Genomic DNA, 13,731 nt, shown 5'->3' on the forward strand with positions numbered 1-13,731 from the left:
TCCCCTCCTTAAATCCCTCTTTAATATAGGTTTTATCTTTAAATTTTAACATCATTTGTTGATGGATTCTAGCAAGAATTCTCCTTTCTAGGGAAATGTAATACCCTTCACCTACCATTTAATACTGGAATCATGAGCCAGGAAGACATTTTCATTTGTGGTTAAGTTTTTTCACCAACTCAGTGTTCTAATAATCTAAAAACTGATTTCTTGACTGTTAAACTATCCTATGATACACATGCAAACCCTAAACCTTACCATTGCCCACGTGGTCAGAAGAATTCAAATGCCTTTCCGCCTACCTACTGCCGGCTGAAAACATGATCTCTCTGGAATGCAGAGAGACTGATTTGGTAGAATGTTCATATTTAATGAAATTATAAAACACGAATTTGATGCACTTTTTAGGAGAAAAAAAAATATTGTGTCCTTAAGCAACATTCCCCAACTGTTTCAGTTTGGAGTATGTGGTGTGAAATTTTAAGAGTCATGAAAAATTTAGTATAAAGACACAACTTGTTGGGCATTGTTCCATATTCATGTCAAAAAAAAAATGCTTGGTACCTGATTTAGACACTATGGGTAATACAGATTGGAAAAATTTGAATCTCATCCCTCCAAACCTCAGTCTATGATGCATTTTATGCCAAACATTTTCCTTGACCAGTTTAAGCTGTTAGTCTTGATTTTCTCTAACCCCTTCGCACACCATTCTTCAGAAATTCTCATAGACTATTAAACATCTCAAGTTCATAACTATTTAATGGCCACTGACTAGTACATGCTTTCCATGTGCTAAGTTCAGGACACCATACCAGAATAGTCAACTTCTATTATTCTGAAGTCCTTTGATTAGTTTCCAAGAAAACTTTATCCTGAGCATGTTAAAAGAACTAGGTGGGCCTGGTACTACCTAGGCCCCTGAAACAGATTTGGATTTGTGTTGATTTAAGCCTCAGCACTCTTTTTTTTTTTTTTTTTAAAGATACACGAAACTTCCTTGCAAAATTCTTGAGTAGATTCCCAGACATAAAATCATCCACCCATGCTGTCTCCATGACACTACCATACTCCTATTATGCAGAGCGGTACATGTTGATTACAAAAGCATACTCCTATCCAAAAATTTTTATAGTTGAAGAATGTTCCCTCCCACATACTAGCTACTTTTTTCAACCTTTGTAGATGTGTACCCTGGATAATAAACCTACAGCCACTCAATGACTACCTGAAACCTGCCCTTGATTTTGTGTTCTCTAACTCTGAGAAACCCAGCAGTCCTAGTCAAAAGCAGAGGTGTCCTCCTTGACTGCTTCATCATATAATCTTTACTTTATTTAATAATGTAGCTCACTCACTTCTATTTTTTAAAGATTTATTTATTTATTTATTTTAGAGAGTGAGCTGTGTAGGTGGGGCAGAGGGAAAGGGAGAGAGAATCTCAAGCAGATTCCATGCTCAGCACAGAGCCGGACATGAGGCTCCATCTCACAACCCTGAGATCATGACCTGAGCTGAAACAAAGTGTCATATGCTTGACCAACTATGCCACCTAGGTGCCTTCAAATCACTTATTCTTACTGATTTGATCCCTAACTTCACTTTGCTACAAAGCAATGGGCTTCAGTGTCAGAGTATTCAATTGACTCACCTACACCAGTAGAACAGCCTCTAGGGTGCACATCCGGCCTTTATTTCTGCCCTATCAAATCCCTTCCTCTTCCCCTTATAGCCAGAATGACCTTTCTGAAATGCAAATTATTTTTTTCTGAAATGCAAATTAATCATATAACTTCCCTGCTTAAAACCTTCCCTTGATTTTATAATAAAACTAAACAAGTTTTGATTTTATAATAAAACTAAACGAGCTTTTGCATGCCTTTTCCAGTCTCATCAAGCACCACTTTTTCTTTTATATACTATCCAAGTCATATTGAACTTTTGTCCTTGCTTCCAGTGTACCACTTGCCTTCTAAGAGCACCCTAGCACACCTACTACACCTTCCCTATCTCTATACCTTGAGTCCACGTCTGGCCTAAATATCTCATGTAATCCCAAAGCACCCTGTATTTTTTCTACTTTAGCACTCAACTCACTGTTTTTGCACTTACTTGTCTGCTCACAGTTCTTTCTATAAGAGTGCCTCTTTGCTCCCCATTGAATACCCCAACACAAGTCATTGGAGTCATTGGAGTTGTGCCAAGCACATGAGTAAATATTATGAGATGAATGACTGAACAATGCATTCACTGACTCTTACCCATTGACTCTTGCCCATCAGACCATTAGAGCCTCAGTTCTTTACATCAAAGTTCTTTACATTAAAAGACTTCATTCAGGTGTTCCACAAATATTTATTGAGTCTTCTCTGTGGAACAGATATGATGCTAGGTTCTACAAATACTTAGCAGGAAATACAATAGACTTATTTTTCTACACTGTTGTATGTGGTCAAATATCATTTGCCATCAAAAAAGCAGTGTTGTAATACTAGGAAATATAGTCACCATGTATATATGGCTTGCATGTGATTCACAGCTTTTCTGCCTACCACCTCATGGTGAGGTTCTGAATCATACGGTGTTAACATTTCCATTTGCACTTTAGAGCCTGTATTCAAAATGGTCACAAAGAAAATGTTCTCAACCTTCAGCTGGCTCCATACATGAAGAGTTGAACATTCATATATAAGTAACACTAAGTAAGTAATATTAAGCAAAGTGCACCTTGGAAGAAAATTCCTACAAAATGTGCCCAGTCTCTGATGGAAGCCAAGACACTTAAAAGGCTCTACATCTATGAGAACAGGAATGTGGAGTTCCAAAAGCACTGGAGAAATGCCTTCCTGTCAGCAGTCTTTCTCAGTTCACCGCTGGCTGGCAACGGGTCTCACGAGGCTTTCTAGTAGTCATAAAAGCATTCATTGAAAAGATTTAGGTTAGACACATCAAATTTCTCTTGTTTATAACAAGAAAATTGAGTTATCCTTCCCAAATGAGAGGAAATGTGCCATCTGGGACAATATATGGTTTCATTAAAAAAAAAAAAAAGACAACGATAGACATCACAAGAGTTTGGTCAACTACTGAATAAAGAAAAAAAGGAGTTTAACACCATCTACATCCTCTTCCACATGAAGCCCAAATGAACAAAATCAGCTTTTTCATCCTTCCTGAGCCATAAATTACCGTAGGCAAATAGTTTATTGGCTATTTCCAAGGATGCATTAATCTATTCTCCACTCATTCATTGGAGTCATGATTTCTGTTACTTTACTACCTGCTGTGACTGGTAACTAGTATTTTTCTCTTTTCCAAAGAAGTCTAGGAAGCCTTATCCTCTTAGTTCTGTATAGAATTTTTGCAGACACCAAACCAATGAAATGGGCCATATTATCAACTTACTGAAATTATATTACTGCCTTTTAGCTTTAAGTTGTTCAGCTCATCACCACATTATATTTTCACTGTCCTTCACCTGCCTTTCCATCACTGTATACTGACTACAAAGACTGCTATCTCATGGATCATGCTTTAGGTAGTTCTTCATACCTGCTGCTGTGTAGGCACAGGTGTCCAACAGCTTCTTACCTTGCTTAGGACTGGCACTACCAACTCAGTGATTGCCACTTCCCAGTCAACTCCACCAAGAATCTAAACTGCATCAATTGTTAGGGCCATCTTTCTAAAATGCAGCTTTGATGCTGTTCTAAAACTTCTACAGTCTCCCTAGTTACTTTTGTATGAAGTGATCTTCAGTACTTTTTCAAACTCCTCGAAAACATGACTAAAGCATTATGCTCTTTCTTTCCTGGTGGTTTTGCATTATTTTATCTGCTCTAACAGCCAACCCTGCCCCTCTTGAACATCTACCTCAAATGTCCTTCCTCCAAAGAGCCTTTCATGATACTGCCAACAAAAGATTATCACTTCTTTCTTTGATTTTTCCATGATTTATCTGTGCATCATTGATTACATTAAACCTATGCAGCAGTGTATTATGCTGAATTATATGCTTAGGGTTTTCTTTCTTATTTGTTTTGTATTTTTTTAGTTTTGTTTATACTCTAAAGACAAAGATTATTGTTATAATGGATCTCATTCTCTTATAGAGAGTACTCAACATTTTTAAAATCAATTTATTCAATTGACTTGAATTCAAGGAATATCTTAAAAATTTTACTCCATGTGTGAGTCTTGCAATTTCATTCTTTTGGGGATAATTCTTATTCTAAGAAACTAGTGTGGTTTGTGGTTTAGAGTCATGGTTTAAGCTGCCCTTAGAAGAATGAAAAACAGCTGGTGTCCAAGGAGCTCTGGAAATTTGTCAATAAACTAATTGTGGAACAGAGGCCAAGAGTGAAGAAGTTTGACTTGCGTATCTTAAGCCCTATCTATACTATTATTATTTTAAAATGGTACTGTGTTTAGAAAGTTAAATATTTCAAATATGTATTTTTTACTAAAATCATGAACAAAATATCCAAAGAAAATATTATACAACTATAACATGGATGTCAACACTCTGTGTTCAAAGTGCTTCTACATTATTTAGTCAAGAGTACACTGACATAACCAAGTACTTAAAAGAAGATAAAATCACTTAATTTTAAGGGGCTTTTTTAGAATTTAGGAAAAAAATTTTGTTTAAACTTTAGGTGCATGTGATAAAATATCATACATGGTAATAAAAATTTCCATTAAAATATATATTAAAATTTATGGTACTTATAAACATATAACAATTTATAGAGACTTCAACTAAATCATCAAACAAAGGTTGATCATTGTCTATACTCAAGAATTGTCTCAAAAAATAGAGATACAAATGTATACAAAAATAGAGATACAAAGGTTGCAAGAACTATACAAATAAGTATATATTGATTTGATATTGATTGATGAGAGCAGAATAGCAGATATGAAGGGTTATTTTGTAGCAGTTAAACGAAGGAGAAATTAATGGGGTGCCTGTGTGGCTCAGTCAGTTAAGCGACACTCTTGATTTTGGCTCAGGTCGTGATCTCAGGCTTCTGAGATTGAGCTGTGATTGGGGCTTTGCTTGGGGGTGTGGAGCCTGCTTAAGATTCTCTCTCTCCCCCTCTGCCTTCACCCTCCCCACAAAAAGAAGAAATCGAATATGCTTGTAAGGATAAAAAAAAATATATCAACAAATAGCATTCGGATACAAAACTTGATTTACAAGGTTTGCCTTGTAAATCATGGAATAAGCTAAGGAAGAGACTGATGGAGAGAGACAGCAAGGGAAAAAGGTTTAGAGAGAAAACTGTGGGTGAAAGGGACCCAAATCAGGCCAGCATGGTCAACAAAAGCCCTGAACTAAAGACCATCTTCGATGAGGCTCCTGTGGCTGGTATCACTCACTGATGAGGATTTGCACATGCAGCTAGTGGTCCTAGTGAGGCAAGGGTCCTCAGGGTTTGAGGTACAGAGTAAAGGTTAGGGATGGAGTTCACTTGTAGACTGCTCACAATCCAAATCAACATTGAACAAGTCAAAATAAAGATGAGCGGTAAGGTGAGATCTATATTTTTCACCTGGCCCAAAGATTAGTCATTTACAGTTTCTACTCCAACCTCCAAGCAGTCTATTATGCTTACTTCCCTCAGTGTTTCTCTGAGTCTTCATGAGGGATCCATGTGAATTATTTCAATGGCTCCATTGATTCAGTCCTTCTGACTTACAATTTCATTAAATTGACCATGTTTTTCTAATTGAACTAATCACTTTTGTCACTTCTCATGGCCTTTCCTTTGCTCTTCCCTCCATCTAGGAAGTTCTTACCTCATCTATCATTGTGGTAGACTGCCTCACCTCCCTCCAGGACACTGCTAGTGAGGCCTTTCCTGACCACCCTATCAAATTGCACAATCTAACCACAACCTACTTAATTTTTCTCACCACAACCTTACACCTTCTAATGTACTATGTACTTTATTTATCTTATTTATTGTGAGGTTTCCCACCCAGGGGGTCAAGGATTCTATTTTATTCATGAATATATCCCCAGTGTTTAGAACAGTGCCTGACATATAGTAAATGCTCAACAAATATTAAATAAATAAATACATGTGCAAATGAACTATATGCAGTATTTGTATATACATGACAACTTGAGATAGTCATATTTTATTTTATAGAACTTACTGATCTAATTACTGCTTCTCATTAACTTTACTGAATGAAGGAGGATCTATTAAGCATCTACTGACATAACCAGCACTGTATCTGGTTCTTACAAAAGAAATCATATCATAGATCCTATATTTGAGAAATAAGAATAGAATAGAATATGAATACTATAGGGTTTCAGCCAGCATTTTAAAGGAGGAAACAAAGATATCCTGACACCTCCAGGGGTTTCCCCCAATGGAGCATTTAATAAACCTAGCAAATGGAAAGATGCTTCCCAACACAAACATTGGCTTTGAAATTACATAGACTTAAATTCTAACTCCATTAATACCATTCACTGTTCATACCACCTTGGCCTAGTGATTAGATTTTCTAGGTCTAAGTGATTTCACTTGTAAAATGAAGATCACAATCCTAACCTTGTAGGAAGAATAAGAGCTATCAAATGAGATCATCTATGGAAACAATTAGCCAAGTCATTGGCACATAGAAAAAATTAAATAAATGCATGCAAAATGAATGAATTCTTGATCAGTGGGGAAAAAAATAACCAGAAAAGTGTGGGCTTTTTTCAGCCATTTCTATTGTGTTTTACCCCACCTTTACTCATGATGATCCCTCTGCCTTCAATATCATTAAAATAGTGGATTGTATTCTATATTGGCTGGTTATTATCTATATTATTATTCCCATTTTGCAGATAAGGAAATTGCACACAATTTCACACAATTGCAAACAATTTCACACACATGAAGTAACTTGCATGAAGTCACAAAGTAACCAGCAGTCTAAGGTTTGAACTCAGAGGAGCTCGCTTCTAAAACACTTTTGCTATCTTAACCCTACTTTTGTCTGCATACCGATGTGATTAGAGCCAGGAAGTATTTCCTAACCCCACAGTCTATACACTATACTTTTCTGATCTCACATGGAATCTTATGCATAAAAAAAAACCTTATTTGTTTTTCTTTCTACATCGATATATCACCTTCTAGAAAGTGCTAATGTTTATTGAAGGTCTATTTTGATCTAGGCTCTGGTCTAATTGCTCAACCTCTCAACTCATACTTTCCTGATTACAACCCTATGTGGTAGGTAAGACATTTATCCTCATATAAGAAATGATGAAAATGAAATAAGAAATTCATGCAGGTTATGTTTCAGGACTGAGGTTTGAATACAAGCATTTAGATTCCAAAGCCCATATTCTTAATCATAAGACTATATTGATATTCCTACACCAGGACTGATTATATCTCCTTTTCCTCTTTCTTTAGAAAAATCCTGGGAAAGTGCATTTTCATAGAGTCTAAATTGTACTTCTATGAACTATGACTCTCTTATATTTGGCAAGTCTTTATTTTTCCTGTAACTCTGACATCTGCAATTAGTCAAACTTAAAAAGCTTATTTAAATAAAAGAGATGAATTTAGAATCTGATAGAAATACCAAATTTTAGGCCAGCACTTGTAAGAAGTTGTTAGTGGCACCACCTCCCTCCCCCAACTTAGAAAAACGATACTGGTGATCTTCATTGCCTTAAACAGGCTCCAAGCTGTGCTCTTAGAAGATGCTGTACTCTAAGCCATAAACTTGCATAAATATAAAACAGAAAATAGAATAACTTTAAAAACACAGCTATCCTTTCAATACCAAACCAAGGATTTTGTTTTGTTTTTTACTTCCTAAGTAGACTGATTTAAACATAGAGTGCCTATTTTTAAAAGAGCAAAAGAATGTGTTCATAGCAAGTTGGAACAGTGTGCAAGTGTGCTGGCCTCACTGTTATCTGAACGACAAAGCAGTAAATCACAAAGAGGAAAAAGTCAGCATGTTCTCTGAGAACACAAATAAATTAGCATTAGGAAGAGTTTTGTCCAAGAAAGGGAAGAGACACCTACCCAGAGAATAAACCATGTACACAAAATCTATAATTTAAAAAAAAATATTTTCAAGAAATGCTTTAGTTGATAAATATGACTATTAGGTAAACAGAGCACAGAGAAAGTTCCATGTGAATATTTTTTTAAAAAACATGTACCTTTCAAATGTGGTCAGTCCACACACCCCGTTCTTTATGTCTGTTTCTTATATAAGACCTGATTCATCAGTGGTTATGGAAGTCCCAAAAGAAAATGAGAACCCCCCCCCTCTCTTTTAGTCCCATGATGGAACAAAATTTAAGCTTACTAGACACATAAAGAACCTTTCCTTAGCTCAAATGTGTCCAGAGCCCCATACCCCTTAACATAGAGACACTCTTTAGGTTCTTCGACGAACAATTTAAATCCAGCGTCCTCGCTCAGAACTCAAAGAAAACAAATTCCTCTTACCATATATTCCATGTTTGCTGCTGGTGGGAACACTTTGCCGCGAACTTGATTATGATAATCAAGAATGGCGATCATGTCATTCTGCGAAATGTAGCGCTTCCGCCTGGCTTTGGGGAGATCCGCAGAATCTGGTTGTGCTTTCAGTGCTGCTTCAATATCAGTGAAATTATTGGTTGGCGGGGATGAGTCAGTGGAATTGAGTAAGACGACGGCACTTGCTTCACAGAGAAGGGAGAACAGGAGTGCACTGCTGACTGCAGAGATTGCTATCATTTTGAGGTTTGAAGGCAGGGTGTACTTTGCTTTAAAGCAGAAAGGTAGAGTTAGGGTCTATGAGAAAAGAAAAAGGGGGGGGGGCGGTGGGTATGAATTTACAAAGTCATCATTTGGGAGCATCACCTGATTTGATTTTCTCTGAAAAATTCAAACAGATGTTGAACTCAAGCCTAGGAAACAACCTATTGGTAGTTGTTACACATTTTACTTGGTGTTATGAGGCAGATTCCTGAAGGAAACTTCCTATAGCTAGAGAAAAATAAACAACATGAGTGCTAACCCTAAAATGAATGTGAACCACTTGCCCCAAATGCCTGCACCACATAATGCATTGCTGCATATTTTCAGAGGGAAATCTTTAGGAATTGAAATTAATTTTGAGAGTGAGAAGGAAAAATGCATCACAGGTAACAACAGAGAATGTGCTGAAAATGTGTCCTAGACATATATGGACACCAAGTGATAAAATACACACAAAAAAATAGTTATAATAAGTCAATCTCATTTTTTAAAAATATAAAATAAAATAAAAATGTGAGCTAGTATAAAACGAATGCATGCAAAATAAACTTGTTGAGCTAAAGAGCTTACCTCTGCAGAATGCCAAAATGAATATATTGTTCTTCCAAAAATTTAAAGTTCTTTGCTAGGTTGTAGCATGAACTCTTTTAAGAGTGTGTCTTATTACAAGCTCTCAGAGAGCAAAACTCTGCAAGGTTTGAATGCTGCTGGCTGCAGGAGCAGCTAACAGCTTTTATATGTCACAGGCTGCAACTTCCAGAAAGGGCAGTCTTTCTTAGGGTCTCTCCTAGCCAAAATCAAAGGGGAGGGGTTTTGGATAGAAAAAAACAGTGATTGGGTGGCAACCTTTTTATGTGGGTGGTGAGGAAATTGAGTCACACCCACAGCTTACAAAATATAAACCATAAAAGACAAACCCCTTTTCTCTGGGCTTTCACCTTTTCTGTGAGTGGTTAATTTTCCTCATTTAATGCTTTCTAGTTCCTGGTTCCCATACAAAAAGGAGGAAAAAAAAAAAAAACACTGAGTTCTTGAAAACACAGACGGCTGAGTAACAAGCAGTACATTTTTTTTAAGACAGTAAATGACATGGGAGCTGAAAAGAGCAAGCTGATATTAAATCAAGAGATCAGCTCACATCATTAATCTGGGTGGCCACAAATATGATTCAAGAGGGATGCCAGGCAAATCAGTAGTAGCCAAACTATAGCATATGATATTAGGATAATAGATGTTCAAGTGGTTGTACTCTCTGTCTCCATGTGGCTTAATTCTTCTAGTTTCTGTGTCTATTCTCTCCCTCCGTCCTGTTTCACCCTCTCTCTCCCTTTCTTCTTTCTCCACAGAGTGAGGCAGCAAATCACCTGCCTTTTACCTGCCTTGTATAAAATGCAAATAGAGAAGCTCAGGACAAATGACAGCAGCCAAGATAACATCTGTTTCAGGTTTAAAGGCGTATAGTTGAAATCTCAGCAGAGAGTGGTTCAGCCTCTCAGGAAGCTTATTGGAGGGCATGGTACACATGCAACACAGCCACAGCCAGTTGCCAACAGTTAGGAGTGCCTTTTCAGAGAGACGGAGGAAAATCCGTGTCCAGAAAGATAAGGAGCCAAGAATATTAGGAATATTAGGGCAATCTATAATGAAAGGACCCTCAAAAATGCCGCGTGTCGTGATATCACTACTAAAATGTGGACCATTCACAGTCAATGACAACAGGAATCCTGGAGAATACACACTATTCAGTTAACGGACTTCCTTAGCATGCATTGACGTGTCCAGTTTACCAACCTGACTGTCTCCTGCATATCTCAGCAGGAAGAGTACTATGTGAATTTACAGTCTTCAGAAATGATGGTCATGTGGTTAGAAACACACCAGACTGGGAGCCAAGTTTCCTGGGCTATATTCCCAGTTGGGTCTTCAGCACTATGTGTGGCCTAATGCATATTGTTTAATTCTTCAATGGTGCGGCCAAAACTGGGAGGAAAAAGGTACGTATCCTATGGTTAGATCGACATCATCAAATTCCTTAAGAGAGCGGTAAGGCATTTGAAACCAGAAGTTTCTCTGAATTTCAAAGTACAGTGATGAGATGTAGTCTTAGATGTTAACGTGTCAAAGTTCAGGTTTCACTGTATTTTAACGAAAACTAAGCTCCTAACTAAAGTGATTTTAGGAGCACTTATGGTACAATACTGAAAGCTGTAAACAGGAATTAATTAACACTATAGAACTGAAAAGGCAAGAACATAAAATCCCAGGAGGTGAGCAGGAATAGTATAAAACCTTAGAGCAGCTGGAGAGAATGCATGTGGCTGCTCACAGTAACAGATGTTTAACAACTGGAGCTGTCCAGCTAGGGTCTCAGCCCTTCAGAAGGTACTCATGGCACCTTGAATGAATTTCAAGGACACAGTGTTAAGGATTCTTGAATCGAATAAGAAGTTAGGCAACATACTCTTGGTGGCCACCCTATTCAAGGATCCCAGGACCTTTGAGAGTTTAGTGCTTGCATTGATTAGCAATTACCTTTCAACGTATCTCATGTATTCAGCATAAATGGGACTAAAGACTTTTTGCCTAACCATCAGGGATGAGCCTTTCTCTCTCCAGACTGGCTGAGCTCTTAGAGTCTCATAAAAATCAACCATTGCTTTCAAGATTACCTCTTTGTATACTAAGAGTTAGTGTCCATTTTTTGAGGTTTGAATTAAGGGACTTCCCTGGGGATAAAAATACATTAAGGTAGAAATGTATCTGAACCATAAATGGGTTTCCTCTAAGAGGAAATATAGGGATAGAGGAGAAGAAAGAAAAAGAAGGAATGTGTAAGCTGGATGTAAATGGGAGATTACCTCTTTGAGTTCAATTACATGAGGACAGAGCTGATAGTTGCTTAATCCTGAGACCCTGAGGCATGTCAATGATTTCAGATGTCTTTCAACACACATGGTTTATATTGTGGAATTTCAAACTATTAAGGAAACCCACAAGGCTATGGAATCATAAAAGAAAAGACCTGTGGGAGGAGAATTAAAAATTCTGCTTCCAAGTGGACCTTATTGCCAGGAGCATTTGAAATGCCTTGGAAGTAATTTTAATTTTAAAATACTTGCAATATTAAGAGGCATACATCCAAGTTGCCAGTAAGAGAACTATTAATGAACAACTAACAATGAGGTAGTTATGAGTTGTCTTCTTGAAAAAGACCACTAACATGCTTAGTTAGAAACCTTAGGGGAATGCTTACCAAGAGTGACAGAAATGGAATGTAGCTATATTACTGAAGAAAAACAAAAACCCACATATTACATATACATTTGGTAGCAGCTATTGTCTACTTTGAAATCTGTGAGGAAATGGTTGTGATGTTTAAAATGAAATAAGATATAAATATCCCAGAATGACACACCTGCTTAACCAGGGGTGTGTGTGTGTGTGTGTGTGTGTGTGTGTGTGTGCATGTATTCAAATGTATGTGTAGCTTTGGTATAAATCCTTTCTAATCAAAATTTGTTCTATGGACTAATAACACTGACATTGCCAGGCAGCATGTTAAAAATTCAGAGTTTCAGGCCCTACCACTGAATTAGTATGCATTTTATTAGGATTCTCTGATTATTCTCATTCTTTTTTAAGGTTTGAGAAATACTAACTAAATTACTTTTTTTGGAGACAGAGACACAACCATATGACCATTAAATAAGCTATTGTAAAAATCCATTTATCTGGTAACATGGGGAGAAGCAAAGACAATATAGCTGTATAGGAATTTTTGATATAGGGAACACAAGTTGACTGTGCTTTATAAGGAAGAAAGGTCACTGGAGAAAGTACCTACATATAGTATCTCTCAAAGAAATTACTTGGTAGCAGTCCGAGCCTTATTAAGATTGTTATTTAATTCATACTAATTTATCACAGGTTATTGAAACAATGGAATGCAGTATACATGAAAGTGCTTTGTAAATTGTGACATGCTATAGTAATAGAAACTATAATTGTATTCTCTTATGCCCAGGACAGAAGCCCTAATCATTCTTTGTTCCTCACTCTTTCTCCCCTTGTTTCAGGCATCCACAAGGTCTATAAAACATGTGGATTTATTTTTATTTATTTTTATTTATTTTTATTTGAGCATTGTTGACACACAATGTTACATTAGTTTCAGGTGTACAACCTAGTGATTTGATGAATTTATACATTTTGCTACATTCACCACAAGAGTATCATCTGCCCCATTATGTCATCACTCTTACAATATCACTTACTGTATTCATTATGCTGTAGCTTTTATTCCCATGATTTATTCATTCCATACTGGAAGCCTATATCTCTCACTCCCTTTGCTTTATTTTACCCAAACTCTCACACCATCTCCTCTGGCAACCAACAGTTATGGATTTTATCTCTGAAAAGTCTCAGAATCTACCCTCTTTTTAATAGCATTGTTACGTCTTCTTTTTTTAATTTCTATATTTTTCATTTATTTAATTAATTTATTTATTCAGCTAGTTTTAAGTTTAATTCCAATTAGTTAACATACAATACTATAGTAGTTTCAGGTGTACAGTAGAGTGATCCAGCAATTCCATACATTACCTGGTGCTCATCATGACAAATACATTCCTTAATTCTCATCACCTATTTCATGCATCCCCCACCCATCTCCCCTCTGGCAACCATCAGTTTGTCCTCTACAACTAAGAGTCTGTTTCTTGGTTTCTCTTCCTCTCTCTCTCTAAATCATTATTCTGACTTCTCAAGTTAATCTCATTATTTTTTTCTAGGATTACTCTAGTGTCTCTCATTCATTTGTCTGTCACATTGCTTTTGGTTACCTTTTTTAAACAAACAATCATTTCACTCACCTACATGTGACACTCTTGGCTGCCCATTGTCTATAGGATCAAGTTCAAGTGCCTGGACCTCCTTACAAGGG

General features: G+C 36.8%; 1 protein-coding gene across 2 annotated transcripts in view; it reads right to left on the bottom strand.

Moving 5' to 3' along the window:
* PI15 (peptidase inhibitor 15) overlaps nucleotides 1-9,579 on the bottom strand; it is a 31,272-nt gene extending 21,693 nt beyond the window's left edge. The window contains exons 1-2 of one of the 2 annotated variants that reach the window (XM_072734459.1): nucleotides 9,357-9,579; nucleotides 8,490-8,819 (exon numbers count right to left, since the gene is read on the bottom strand). In XM_072734459.1, coding sequence (XP_072590560.1) covers nucleotides 8,490-8,762 — 273 coding nt within the window. In that variant the 5' untranslated portion in view covers nucleotides 8,763-8,819; nucleotides 9,357-9,579. The remainder of the gene's footprint in view (nucleotides 1-8,489; nucleotides 8,820-9,356) is intronic. The other variant, XM_026014725.2, reaches the window with a different exon arrangement.
* Between the last annotated feature and the right edge of the window lie 4,152 nt (nucleotides 9,580-13,731).

Source organism: Vulpes vulpes, chromosome 13, assembly GCF_048418805.1.
Source record: "Vulpes vulpes isolate BD-2025 chromosome 13, VulVul3, whole genome shotgun sequence".
Taxonomy (NCBI): Eukaryota; Metazoa; Chordata; class Mammalia; order Carnivora; family Canidae; genus Vulpes; species Vulpes vulpes.